Genomic DNA, 14740 nt, shown 5'->3' with positions numbered 1-14740 from the left:
GGGGAGCGCACATTTGTTCTCTGTCCTGAGTGTATTGATCTCTCTCTTGCAGATAGAAATCTTAGGGAAGGTCTCAGGGGAGGGTCTTAATAGAATATTCATCAACTTCCTAGGTGTTCTCTTTCAGGGTCCTGGTCTCCACTGATTGGACAGTGCCAGGGCAGGGGGTTATTAGTCAAGGTAGTTGGTCCTGAGGCAACTAAGGTATCACTTGTTAGGTTTTGCTGTTTTTTGGAGCCTGGGGCTGAAATACAACTGAGGCCTAGATGTTATCTTTAGGGAGGAGAAGGTGGGGGGCGGGGTCTGAAATGCCTAAGCAGAGATCTGAAAGATCAGGGGTCCAAACTGACCAGTCATAAGCTAGGGCAGTGGTTGGCAAACTACGGCTCTCGAGCCACATGCGGCTCTTTGTCCCCTTGAGTGTGGCCACGAAGTTTCAATTGCACGTGCACGCCCGCACGTGGTATTTTGTGGAAGAGCCACACTCAAGGGGCCGCAGTTTGCCGACCACTGTGCTAGGGGAAGAACAGTTACCCTGAGGATGAGGTTCTTGTTTTCCCATTTTTGCCCCTTGCTAGGCATTCAGGGCTTTCCACCCTGGTGTTTCTGTACCTGGCCCATCGTCCTTGCTCTGCTCATGTCTAAAAATGAGATAGCGAAACTGACTGTGTCTTTGAGTAGTAATTTATTTGTTGCTTATCTATAGTTTCTATTTTTTTCTCCTAAAACAATAGTGTGATCAAATCTAGTATTAATAGTTTGATCAAATCTATATCAACATGTTTAAAATAAAAGATTAGGTGGTAGCCAAAGGATGAGTACAGCCATTCTAGGTGAAGGCTTGAGGCTATTGAAGCTCCCCTCCTTCACTAGTGATGCAATAAATGTCCTCTAGTCTCCCTGTAAGAAGCTAATCATTGAAGCTCCTCTTGGAAAACAGAGGTGAGGTGTCATAGCCCCATCCTAGGAGCTTTTTCAATCAGCTAGGCCCCATACATTTGAACCATAGAGATGTGACTAAGTCAACATTCTATTAAACAATGTAACAAGCCAAATACCTCTAAATTAGTTTGCAACACTTCAAAATTAACATGATACAGCTCCAGAAATACACCAGTATTATATGTTCAGTGCTTATTGACTTTCAAGCTTAGTCTTGTTAAATAAGATTAGAGCACTCTATCCTTTGAGAAAATATGACTCTGAGGGGAGGTAACAAACTTGAACCCCCTGGGAATTTCAAAAGGGAGAAAAAAAAATGAATTTTCTTCATGGGATTTGAGTCTTCAGTTTCTGCCCACTTTTTCAGAGTGAATTTTCACTTGTTAACCCTTCTTTTTCTTCCCCTTTCCAAGGACGTATCTGTGCTTTTCTTTTGCTTATCTTGTTTTAATCAGTTCACCTAGAGCCAAACTCCACTGTTTATCTTTGATTTGGGCAGGCTTACCTCTTCCTCCCCCACAAGCCCGGTTCCTGGGACAGCGCCCGTGAACTTTGAACTGGTTCTTGATCCAGTGTTTTCCTGTCTCTGCGCAGGATCTGCTGCGTGCGTGTCTCTGCGGAGTTTTGTTTCCAGCCGTGCTTTGACAAAGGGCTTGTTCTGTGAAGCACGTCTTGTCCTCTTTGTCCAGCCTCTGGCTGGAACCACGGAATCACAAATATTCTCCAGCTGGGAAGCAGACCAGGGCAGAGATGAAGAACCCAGAAGCCCAAGGGGATGTTTCCCTTTCCCAGGGAGTCCGCATGATGTTTTACGTGATGAAGCCCAATGAAACGTCATTCCAAACCCCGGAAGAGGTGCCTGATTATGTAAAACAGGTGAGACTCTTGGAAGAGGCTGCTCTTGCTTTTTCTTAAGAAGTCTAACACATCTTGAGGTTTGGTTTACTTTCATTCTTCAAATTATGAAATTCTAATAAAATTAATTCCATTTCATAAAGACATGGAGCAAAAGTAGAATTTCTACTTGAACTGAATTTCCATATAATATCCATCACCATCTTCTATTAAACTCCCTTTCCCTGATATGTCACTCCAGAATACAACAGAAGCTTTTAAAGTTATCCTGGACACAGTGACATTACAAATTTAGCTGACAGAAGCTGATATCAGTAAACTTTGTAACAATTTTGTTTTCCAAGGGTAAACTTGTCTACTACCTCCCAGGAAACTGTTTCCTCTTTCATTTGGTAGAGTAGTTCTGCAGAATGGATACACAGCTGACTGGGTCCAACTCTGACTTCCTAACTTTGAACTTGAATCAAGTTTTATTTGAAACTCTGAAGTGTTTAGAGGCACTTTTCACTTTTGGTTCCTGGCTATGATTGGCAATGGAAATATCCAGAATTAGAACTTGAATACTGAGGTTCCCCACCCTGTCAAAGTTCCTATAACACTTATTAGTTCAGACCAGAAATAGAAGAGAAAAAAATGACATCAGAGAAAATGTTCTTGGTAGTTTATTTTTTGAAAATTGTAAAACTCATGGTCAGCTTCCAAATGAGTGAAACCCATAACTTTTTTTCAGGATTTGATATTACTCTTACTTTCTGATTTTTTTAAGAAAAAAAAGTGATACTTATGTCTTTAAAAATCAATATTAAAAAAAATCTTTATTGTTGAAGGTATTACATATGTCCTCCTTTTCCCCCATTGACCTCTTCTATCCTGGCCCCGCCTGCTGCCCCAAGCCTTCACCACCCTATTGTCTGTGTCATGGGTTATGCATAAAACATCATTTTTTTTTTTATATTGTAACACCAAACCTAGTCCAATATTTGGTCATTGGTAGTGGATCCTAAAAATATCTATTATATAAAATAAAAATAAAGATGAACAAATAAAACTTGAGTGATATTTCAAACACTTAAAATGACCTTATTCTTTGAAATACTCAGAGTATTCTTTGTTCCTACAGTTTTAACTTTGTCATTTCTGTAATATTAATAGGAAAAGCTAGAAGTGTGTACATTTTTAAGGACTACTTTTTAAAGTGAGTCTAGCTTAGTTATATGTACAATAGACTTGTTATTTTTGTACTTACTTTAAAATGTGTTTTTTAGATCTAATTTGTAACATGTCCCTCCTACTCTTATGTTCTTGGTGCAATTATCATGGTTACATCTGTTTATATTTTATTTCCAAAGTAGTTGATAGAATGGAGCACCTGTTTAGTATATGTCTGAAATAATCAAATTCATTTGTTAGGAGAAAATGATCCTCTAGGAAAGGTGTGTACCTTCTCTTTCTATAAAATGTCACTCTGGATCGCCACTTCTGGAATGACTAATGAGGAAATGTGAGAGAATTTTAGACTGAGCACAATAGCATCTCTTTTCTACAATTTTCTTTCCAGGCAACTCCATTTTTCATTTCCTTGATGCTGCTTGAACTAGTTGTCAGCTGGATCAGCAAAGGGAAGCCCCCAGGTCGTTTGGATGATGCGCTAACATCGATATCAGCTGGTGTTCTATCTCAGCTTCCAAGGTGAATTAGTTGGTTAGCAACACTGAAGGAATCAACCGAAATCCTCAAATATGATGGAAAATGAATTTATTTACACATATGTCTCCAAAGAATTCAGTTACTGTCATTATATAAAATGTTGATATTTTGTTCATTATGGATTTTTCTTTTCATTCATTACAAAAGACAGCTCTAAATATTATTTACTTTGATGACTGAGCTAATTGGTGCCCCTTTAATTTTGTGTCCAAAGAATGTGATTCATTTGACTTACTATAGAAATCTGATGTGCAGACACTCCCTAGTCAAAATCCCATGAAACTGGATCACTACAGTGGTCTTCTATGTGGTACCCTGTCTATGGGCCATTTGTAGCTAAACATTTCCATTATGTGAATCTGGTGAAAACTCTTCACAGGTTCCATTTTGCCTGAGGATAATGTAGGAATCCCTTCCCTGATCTGCGGAGGTCTTGGCCTGCCCACGTTTGCTTCTGGCCCCTTTACTGCCTTTCGCCCTTTTGCAGTGTTTGTTCCTCCCATACTCTGTTTCCTGCCATTGCCCAGGTCACACATGTTTCCCTCTGCTCAGAAAGTGGTGAACTCTGATTCATTTCTTAAGTCTTGGCATAGACTTCTCTGGAAGGATCATACTCTTCCGCAGGGTGAGGTGCCTTGGGGGCTTCAAAGGGTCATTGGAAGATAAAAAGAAGAGCAGAACCTTAACAAATAGCAGTTTATCCTGCTCTATAGGTAGGTCAGAAATAGTGATCTGATAATTCTTCTAGGTATACAAGGGGCGAGGGGGAGAACTTTCTCTTGAGCTTGCAGCTAAAGCTGACTTTAGCTCAAAACAATCTACATACCACAGGGGAACACTTGGGTGACTCATTCTGGACCCCCACACCTACTACTTTTTAGAAAGAGTAAATTATAATGTGTGTAGAGGAGAAACCCATGAGGATTACTCAAGAGGCAGAGGATGAGGGAAGATTCCCTTAGAAGCATTAGCTGTGTGTTGTTGATGAATGTTCTCATTCCTACTTCCCACCCATTGCTGCTTTTACTGTTTTAAGAGCTTTACTTCTGACCAGTGTTCATTACTTAGGAATGTTTCCATGAACCGCCCAGTGGGAAACCAAGGTGGATTTTAAAAAATAAAATAAAACAAAAACTTAAAGATATGTGAGAAAAGGTGAGATCATTTCATACAATTGCATAAAATTGTCTAGAGAGGAAGTAAACCTGAAAGTCAAATTTCTTTCATGGTTGCACATTGTTTCACAAACTGAGGCTATATCTTAAGTTATTTTCAGTTAATTCCAAGAATACCCTAAACAAGAATTTACAATTATACATACTAGTAATATCCTCTATTTCATCTCTCCCTTGAATAGAATTGAACAAGAAAATCACCCAGCATACTTAAAGGATATGTACATTTGGTTATTAAAAAATACCCATTTGGTTACTGTAGTTTATTCTGAGAAAGTTAAGTGTTTAGTTTATGGAAATCGGAAAATAAATTGGTAACTGAGAAATACCTTGCAGGTGCAATTATGGGTCACATATTCTGTTGAGTTTAAATGGATTTATTAAACACTCTGGGAGACATCAAGTTGAATGAATGCTTCAACATTTCTTTTACTTTTTCAAGTTTGACTTTGGTCAAAGTAAAATTTGATTTTTCTCTTATCATAACATTGCAACTACTGGAAATATGAATTGCATCCTCAGTACTATAATTCTGCTTAGCACTGTGCTTTTAAGATAGTACAAAGTTATAACAGGATATGCAAGAACCAGAAATATATTTTTGCTAAAAAAACAAACCCCCAAAGTATAAGGAAGATGAGGAGAAAGAGAGAGAGAGAGAGAGAGAGAGAGAGAGAGAGAGAGAGAGATGCAATTCTTTTCCTTCACATTCCACTCTTCATAACACTCCTTAAGCTAACGCAAGCTCTGATGCCCTTTGAAAGAAAGGTAAAAGGTTGTGAACTTGAATCGGGAGCATATTTTTCTATAGTTATATTTTGAATGAGGACAGCAAATGGCTTCTTTTTTGTTCTGGTAGGTGTGAACAGCAGTTCTAAATTATGAAATGTGTAGTTTTTATAAGTTTTACAGTGGATTTTTATCTATCATAGCCTTTTGTCTAAAAGATCTCAGCAAAGCAAATGATCTGAAAATAAAATTTTAAGATATTTTTGTTTATTTTGTTGCTATTAAAATCACACAGATGTAAGCAGGGAGGAGAGCTGGTCCTCAGGACCCACTCCAATCCATCCCTCAGCAAAAGACGAGGAGGATTTAACAGAAACTCTTAAAACAATATTTCAGTTGAAGCCTCAGCATCAAGGGGAATCCTTGCGCAAATCATTAACAGCTGAAGGTTAGATTAACACGGCACTGGTTGTATCCTCTCCGAGGAACTAATTTCATTTTCCACAGGAGCAACGGTGGCTTGCGGTGTCCTTTAAATACATGATTGCAAGAAAAATGGTAGTATACCATTTGTTAATTCATTTGAGAGGAATTACACTTTGGATAATAATTCCAAATAGGCATGTAGCCTCTGACTAGAGAAGCTGTGGGAATCAAAGTGAAACCCTGAACATATTTTTCCACTTTGCCATTCATGTAATAGAAATGCTGTATGCAGACTTAGAGGAAAAACAATGTTTATTTGAGGATCTCCATTTTATTGTTACATAAAATTTGAAATATCTTGAAGATTAGTAGCATACATACCATATTGATAGAGAAAACGGCATGCTGTACCTTTCAAATCTTTACGTCAGGGAAAATAGTAATCATAGACAAGATTATATCTTATTTACAAGCCTGTCGAACAGACCATCATGTGTAATAAAAGTCCATCTGTCCTAAGAACTGGATTCTGGGCAGGCCTGCATCTGTTTTCCTTTTCTGGAATCCATGGGCAACCCTCCTAATCAGAATCTAGTCTTGAAGTTATAGACAAATATTTTTTCTTATTATAGTTAAACCCAGTGTATCACATGCAGATAATCTGCCTTTCTGTCAATCATTTGAATATGTGGCTTTAAAAAAATTAAACAACATTTTACTAGCAACATTTTTACAAAATCTATTTTTATTAAATCTATACAAAACTTGTGAATAATCCTGCTACTGACTTAAATGCTAACGAGTGAAAAATAATCACATCCTTTTTTTTTCCTGCTTCTTTAAGCAGAACTCAATTTCCAATCCTTCATTAGAAAACCAGGACCTCAATTTGTTACTTCCTTCCAATGTTTCTGCTTCCATAAATTGCATCCTCCCCAGAGAAATTTTATTCCCGATATAAATATCTACAGTATGTTTGTTTTTAATGGGTTCATTTATTCTGTTGAAACAGCAGATTATAAATCAAATTGCAATAGGTTGGAGGGATAATTTAAGTAGGTAAATTTTCAAGTAAGTTGGGGACTCTCCACTTTTAATACGTATGGGTCACTGCCAAATTTCAGTATGGAGTTAGCTGGGCAATGTTCAGCGGTACATATGCACAGTTTTACTGCCATGACTGCCCTGGAATTTTCCATTCCTGACAAGAAAATTTCAAAAAAAACTTTTAAAGAGGAGGAAATTAAACTTCTTTGAAATACTTTTGACTCCTTGGGGTGGGACTGGAGAATAAAGAAAAATTGTATACTGGGTTTTTATACTAGGCTTTAGGATCAGAGATAATACTGCCTTTGGCAACATCAGACTTCTAACAAATGAGTGCTATCATTTTGGATGATGACTTTCATAAATATTCTTTGTCCATAATCATAGATATGTATTTGTGTAATACTAATAACAATATTTAATGTTGATAGTAATATATTTATTAACATAGAAAATTATTAAAAGAACATCCCCTAGTAGAGAAAATAAAATTTAAAAACTTGCATGTTTGTTAATTGTATTTGCTAGGGAGAATGCTTATTTCCTCTAAACTTTTACCTTAGAAACCTTATAAACAGAGTTTGTTGTTACTTGTGTACTTTCAGAGATTGCTGTTAGAATAATCGTTCCTAATGAATGTAAAATTCCTGGTATTTATTAGCCTGGATTTGTGTGCTTATTCAATAGAATAATTGAATTACTTGAAGTAATTTACTTCTTGCAAAATGAAAAGTGCAGCAAATTTACTTCAAAATCTACCACATTGTGTATATAAAAGTCTATGATTTGGGGTTGTAGTAAAATGAAATGAAATTAAATAATTGTTTCATAAAGGTAATACCATTTCATAGTAAGTTATAGTAGTACAAATGTTATCTGTCTGCAGAAGGTAGAGGTTATATATATTTTGTAAACACTGAGCAAGTATTAATGTTCCACTAGATGGAGCAAAAGTGGCAGCATCTTAACAGATAAACAGTGCAAGTTCCTGGGCCAGGTTTAAGAGATTTTGAAATTAATAAATAACAAAATTTCTCATAAAACAAATATTTATATAATGTAAGTATATTTATTTATTTATAATTCCCTGAAGCTCCTAAGAATATTTATAATAATCTCATTTAAATATTGATTTATTTTCTGACTTATGGGACAATATTATTAGAAATAAAAATTTATTTTTTTCAACTTTGCATAATCTGGCCAAATCAGAGAGTGCACACAGCTCTAATGACAGTTGTGAAATAGTATAAATTGGCAGATGTCTGTGAGTACGGGGGACATAATTCATAATGCTGCAAGTTGCTTTGAAATTTTACCAGTTTGCAATGAGAGCATCAAATTTAATTTACTTGATTAAGGATTAAAACATGAAAGTATTTGAGATCAAGATAAATTTATTGTCTATGAAGCCTAATGAAAGAAGGAATGACATGTCCAACATTTCCTTTCCATTTTACATTCAAGCCGAGATGGCTGTCATAACTAATTAGCTTTAATTAGTAATCTCTTCACCAAATAATAGTCATTCTAATTTATTAATTATTTAAAACTCTAAACATTATAAAATTACCTTTATCTTTTTAAAAATCCAGGATCATACTGGAAGAGCAATTTAGTGCCTCGCCAGATTTTATAGTAACTAAATATTGACAGGACACATTTCTAGTGTTGAGAGAAAATGTTATATAAACACATAAAGAATTAGCTACTTTTCATTTTCCAAAAGACCAACCTCAGACCCAAGAGAAAATTGCTCTTTGGGGGGAATTTATGAAGAAAATAGGACAATGAAAGGGAAACCTCTATAGGTTGATTAGAGGATTCTAATGTCTCCTTATATTTAGAACATTTTGTGGTCTTGCATTCAAATTTAGTGAGTAAAAGAGATCTAGTATTTAGTTATCCAAAGCCCCTGAACTTCCCAATATTCCATCTCCACATGATATAGTAAACTCATATTTACATACATATTACATATGTCACTTCCCACAGGATGGGGTTTACAGAGTTGAAGTTTGAATTCCAGAGTGCAGAGTCATATGCTGGGGGTTGGGGCTGGGAGAAGAGGAAGGAATTTGAAAACGAAAGAGGAAGGCACTTTGGTTTATGATTCAAGGTCTGGTGGGAACATTTTTGAAAATGTAGGTGCTATTTCCTGCAACCAAGGGTTTTCCAGAGCTTGATAATCCTTTCCCAGCTGTATCCCTTGGCTGGATTGTTTGTAGTTGTGGGCAGTCCATGGCTGTTTTTTCCCGTTTCTGATGGAAGAAGATCATATTCATCTTGCTGATAGAAAGCAGGGAATTTAACTCCCACAGCTTCTCCCCTCTTTCCCTTCACCTAGAAGAAAGTCTGGCTTCGTGCTAAAGTGTGAAAAAAAAATAAAGCCGTTACTGTAGGATGCCAGGTATATTTCAGCTCGATTTGTGTCAACCCTAATAAGTAAGTTGACAAAGTAATAAATTGGGTGTCTGCTCAAGATCTGGCACCTGTGCAGGAAATAAAAAGTATTTCACGTGCAGGCAGGGTCTCTTGTTTAATAAAGACTCCGTGTCTTAAAATCTATTTCACTTGTGACCGGAACTGACAAAAGAGACAGTAACTTAAAAACACACACACAAAGATTCTGAACTGATGGGGCATTGATGAGGCTGGTGATTATATTTGTTCCGTTCACCTTTATGTCCTCCATGTCTTGTGCTGTCCCTGGCACCCAGTAGGCTCTTAATATAAATTTATTGAATGAATCCATGAATGGATCAGTTTTGACAGCATGTACTAAAGCTTATGTAAAAAGTTGTAGGTTATTTCAATTTTCTGTTGTATTTTCTCATTTTTCATTTTTCTTTCTGGATCAGTCTTTTTTTAGGGTATCAACTGGGGAAAATCCGCACCCCCGAGACATTTGTTGTCACAACTTGGGGAGAGGGCTGTGCTACTGGTATCTAGTAAATAGAAGTCAGGTATGCTGCTAAACAGTGTACAATTCACAGGACAGGCCTTCACAACAAAGAATTATCTGGCCTAAATGGCAATAGTGTCAAGGTTTAGAATCCTTGTTTTAGAGAAATTATTGGACTGAACCATATAAAAATTGTTATTAGTTACCGTTTTTACCCCAAAATTAAAATCGTATGGTTAGCCTTTTACTACTAGGTAACAGGAAATAATTTTAAGATTTCATAATTCAGGTAACAGTTTTCATAGGACAGACCCCTACAAAAAGAATTATGTTGTCCAAATGTCAGTAATGACACCTGAGAAGCTCTTGTCTAAAACATGTTTTAAAATAAAATTTGTTCTACTCCCCACCTCTTTACTTTGACAAATAACTATAACAAATTGGAAGACAAGGTTTCCATTTAGATTCCTTAGATTTCCAGAAGAGTGTGGGGGCCCCTGGCCCCATGGCCTGTCCTGTCTTGTAAGGGATCTCACACACATGTGTGTGGACATCCCAGATTGCTTGTCCCAACTCTGTCTACATGACCAAAAATAGACACTCTTGATTGCCTAGTCATGTCCAGGAGTTTGCACACCTGCACAGGTCAGCCTTCTGAAGGACTGGACCAGGAGCCAGGCCCACGCGGGTCCTGTAAGCAGGCTTGGACCACTTTGACAGGGGATTGTAAAATATCCAGAATGTGGCCTGGGTTGTGAGAGGAATTCTGGGCAGGTAGTTCCTTTGGATCAAAACCCACACTCAGGGACCAAAATGCTCTTTCCAGCCATATAATTGCTGAAGGTCATCAAAAGGAATGCTGGCTTGCCCACGAACTGGACCTGCACAATTGAAAGCTTCTTACCTCATCTCCTATCCTTGGAATATATGTTCTGCCTCTTAGTCCCATATCAGCAGCTGTTTCAGGATGTGGCCTTGAGAGAGTAAGGTGTTGTTGAGACCATCTGGATTGAATAAGTGACTGAACCTAGTTAAAGCCTCTACACCAGTGGTTCTCAACCTGTGGGTTGCGACCCCTTTGGGGGTCGAACGACCCTTTCACAGGGGTCGCCTAAGACCATCAGAAAAACACATATATAATTACATATTGTATTTGTGATTAATCACTATGCTTTAATTATATTCAATTTGTAACAATGAAATTGGAGGTCACCACAACATGAGGAACTGTATTAAAGGGTCATGGCATTAGGAAGGTTGAGAACCACTGCTCTACACAGACATACCTAATTTTACTGAAATCACTTCATTGCGCCTCACAGGTATTGCGTATATTTTTAAAGAAATTGAAGGCAAGACCCTCCAACAGCAAAAAGGTTATGACTCGCTTAATTGCAGTAATCTGGCACCAAACTTTTTAAAGATTCTGGTGGGCTGGTGCAGAGATTGACCTGTCTTGCAGTTGGTTGTAAGTTTTCATGTTTATTAAATTTGCCATCTACCAACCTGAAGTGATCTGTCTCTTTCTTAGGCATCTTCTTACCCTCTGGGTACAAGGGCTATTTTACAAACCAGAAATAATCTCTAATTGAAAATTGGGTTTTATGGAAAAAGTGTAGGTATTTTGGTATTTCTATTATTTATATCACTGCTGTTGTAAAGTAACCTATTTTACAGATTAAATGATAGAAGCATATAAAATGAGAATTTTAATGTCATTAATAATTAAAGTCATATCATAATTAAATGAAAAGTACATTAAAATTAAAGGCCTGGTCTCCAAAAGGGCCAGTAACATGCTAACTCAAAGAAGGTAACTGTATGAAGGTAAATACTATTAAAATGTGAATTTTAACAATATACTAATTTAAGCTACTTCTTCAACTTTAATTTAAAATTAGAATATTTAAGAATTTCATCACTTGTTCATGTTTTATAAATAAATGTTATTAGGTAGAATTATCAATATATTTTACAAATATAAAAGAAAAGTAAATTCTATCAAATTTTTAAAAGAATAAAAGGAATAATTATCTTGAGTCTGATCTTAAATTTGATCACAGTAATTTAAAGAAAACAGTTATCACACTTTATAAAATTGAAGTTTATTTTATGTACTTTTTGAACGATCTTGAAATAAGAGTTTAAAATTTACAGCTTGGTACAGCGGGTGGCAAGATATATTCTGTTCTCTGTTTTTTTTTTCATTTTAAAACATATATTTTATTGATTTTTTAGAGAGAGGAAGGGAGAGGGATAGAGAGTTAAAACATTGATGAGAGAGAAACATCGATCAACTGCCTCCTGCATACCCCCTACTGGGGATGTGCCCGCAACCAAGGTACATGCCCTTGACCGGAATCAAACCTGGGACCCTTCAGTCCGCAGGCGACACTCTATCCACTGAGCCAAACTGGTTATGGCCTGTTGTCTGGGTTTTAAAAACAATTGTTTATTTTAACTAGGTTAATATATGTACTTTATTTCTAAGAGAAGGTTATTCCCTTATACCCGTGGTCGGCAAACTGCGGCTCATGAGCCAAATGCGGCTCTTTGGCCCCTTGAGTGTGGCTCTTCCTAAGCCTTAGGAGTACCCTAATTAAGTTAATAACAATGTACCTACCTATATAGTTTAAGTTTAAAAAATTTGGCTCTCAAAAGAAATTTCAATCATTGTACTGTTGATATTTGGCTCTGTTGACTAATAAGTTTGCCGACCACTGCCTTATACCATAAGAGCTGTAGTTTATATTACAAGAAATATTGAAATGCTATGAATATCCAATTTGTAATATTAAGAATAATGTATAAAAACCATTAAAAGTGTGTGTGTGTGTGTGTGTGTGTGTGTGTATGAGAGAGGAAGGAGATAGTAGAGAGGAAGAGAGAATTGTTAGCCAGCAGTAACTTTAATTAAAGGAAAATATTATGGGAGTAACATATTTTAAGGTAGTAGGTAATTTGCAGACTCCTTTTAAAATATGCTATTTATAATTTCTACCTTTTACAGTAACTTCCTTTAAAAAGCACCCTCATTGTGTTCATTAAGATTTAGAAATGACAAGTATAGAAAGCAAGTCAAAGTTTTGTCATGTTTATGGGTTCCAAGAAAAGCATTTTAAGAGACATAAAAAGTGAATGACATCCTAAGTTCCATGAAATTGAGAATGCAAATAAGTGTAATCAGTGATACCTATGAAACAAGGAAACATTATGTGATTCATTTTGATACCAGGAAAATTAAGCCTCTTAAAAGACATGATGGAGTGAGTAGTCAGAAACAACAAAGAAGGGGGAAGGATTATATTTCTACACATGACTATATTAATTTTTTAATATTATCTAAAATGTTTTAGCATAATTTTACATCTAAAAGGTAATATAATAATTGCTTGTGAATCTTATTTTTCCAGATTGTTTTTCAGGAGCATTGAACTGACCAGTTACATTTATATCTGGGAGAACTACAGGCTCATCATTTTGCCTTGGGATTCTCCATGGACTTGGTATTTAACTTTCTTAGGAGTTGACCTTGGCTACTATTGGTTCCATCGCATGGCCCACGGTAAGTTTCAAATCAAGGCTTTTATTGATAATTTATGTTAAACTGTGTTTGGCTCATGGTTGGTGTTTAGTAAGTATTCATTGAACTAATGAATAAATGAATAACATTGTTTATTTTGCAGTATGTGTAAAGATTAATAATTCAATTTTTTCAAATTAAATGGAAACCATCTGAAGTCACTTTTTAAAAAGTGAAATTATTAGAGGTGTATTTTTCATACTTTTTAAATTTATTACAATAAACTTTTTAAAAATTGATGGATATAACATTACTTTTTATACAGGGTGTCCCAAAAAATGTATGCACACTTTAACAACTGATAGCTCAATTTGAAACTAAAATGTATTTTAATAGACACTACCTTTATAATTATTCAAAATGTATGTATACATTTTTGGGACACCTTATATATTGCCTTACATTGTTCTTATTATGGTGAGCTTGTTGGAGTCTACAGACACTTGCACTCAAATTCAAACTTCACATCCCAATTATCCAGGGTCATTCAGAAGAGCTCTGTAATTGCATGGAATCCTAGGTAATGTGTGCTGTTATACGTAAGCTTGATTGAAACTCTTGGCTGTACTTCCTCATTACAAATGAAAATACAATCAGCTAGGCGTTCACCATAGTGCACTTTAGTATTACCAAAGCTTTGCAAAATTACTCATCTAATTCAAAGCCCTGTTGCTGCACTGGTTCTCAGAATTTACTTTTTGGGATTCTTGGATGCCCCTCCAAAGAAATATTTTGTTATGGAGAGGGAAATGGAAGTGCAAGAAACCATCTAAACCTCTGTAGGGGTAAGTAGAGGTTGGAGAATGATTGAAGAGCTGAGGTGAGCAAGTGGTCTCCAAGGAGGAATAAGGCATGCAGAAGTCTTTCTGAAGGGAAATGGGGGAAAGGGCTAATTTTGAAAAACTACCTAAGAGCAGAACTCAGGATTTCAGTGGGTGGTTGAGTTGAGTGGGTGGGAAGGAAGGAAGGAAGAGAAAGAGACCTGGAATAATAATAATAAAAAATAGATGGGAGATAGGAAGAAGAGTCCCAAGATCAGAGTGAATAACTGAGCTGTGTGTGTAGGAGTATGTGTGACCAAATATCCTTCCTAAGTGAGGATAAAGGAAATAGGAGTAGCATCCACAGGCGTCCGATTAAGGCGGCTAAACTAAATACCGCGTCACTTTTGCTAAAAAGTTTAAACATATACATTTCAGGAAACTATAAAAAGTGTTAACTCATTAAAATAATTTGAATTGAACATGTAAACTAGAAAAAGTAATTTATTTTGTGTGTGATAACTTTTGTCTTTGAAAATAATAGGTCAGCTCCTGACATCATTTCCTTATATTTAAATGCAAGAGGATACTCCCAAATTGAATGTGATTA

The 14740-nt window shown here is 36.1% G+C and overlaps 1 protein-coding gene across 1 annotated transcript in view; it reads left to right on the top strand.

Moving 5' to 3' along the window:
* Nucleotides 1-1562: 1562 nt before the first annotated feature.
* AGMO (alkylglycerol monooxygenase) overlaps nucleotides 1563-14740 on the top strand; it is a 273361-nt gene continuing 260183 nt past the window's right edge. Inside the window, exons 1-3 of the mRNA XM_070425136.1 lie at nucleotides 1563-1818; nucleotides 3356-3486; nucleotides 13200-13351. Of these exons, the coding sequence (XP_070281237.1) occupies nucleotides 1693-1818; nucleotides 3356-3486; nucleotides 13200-13351 (409 nt within the window). The 5' untranslated portion in view covers nucleotides 1563-1692. The remainder of the gene's footprint in view (nucleotides 1819-3355; nucleotides 3487-13199; nucleotides 13352-14740) is intronic.

This window comes from Myotis yumanensis, unplaced genomic scaffold (assembly GCF_028538775.1).
Source record: "Myotis yumanensis isolate MYYU_CA2020_CCGP unplaced genomic scaffold, mMyoYum1.0.hap1 SCAF_9, whole genome shotgun sequence".
In the NCBI taxonomy this organism is placed as follows: Eukaryota; Metazoa; Chordata; class Mammalia; order Chiroptera; family Vespertilionidae; genus Myotis; species Myotis yumanensis.
The sequence above is the reverse complement of the archived record's forward strand: the minus strand, read 5'-3'. Positions and strand labels throughout refer to the sequence as shown.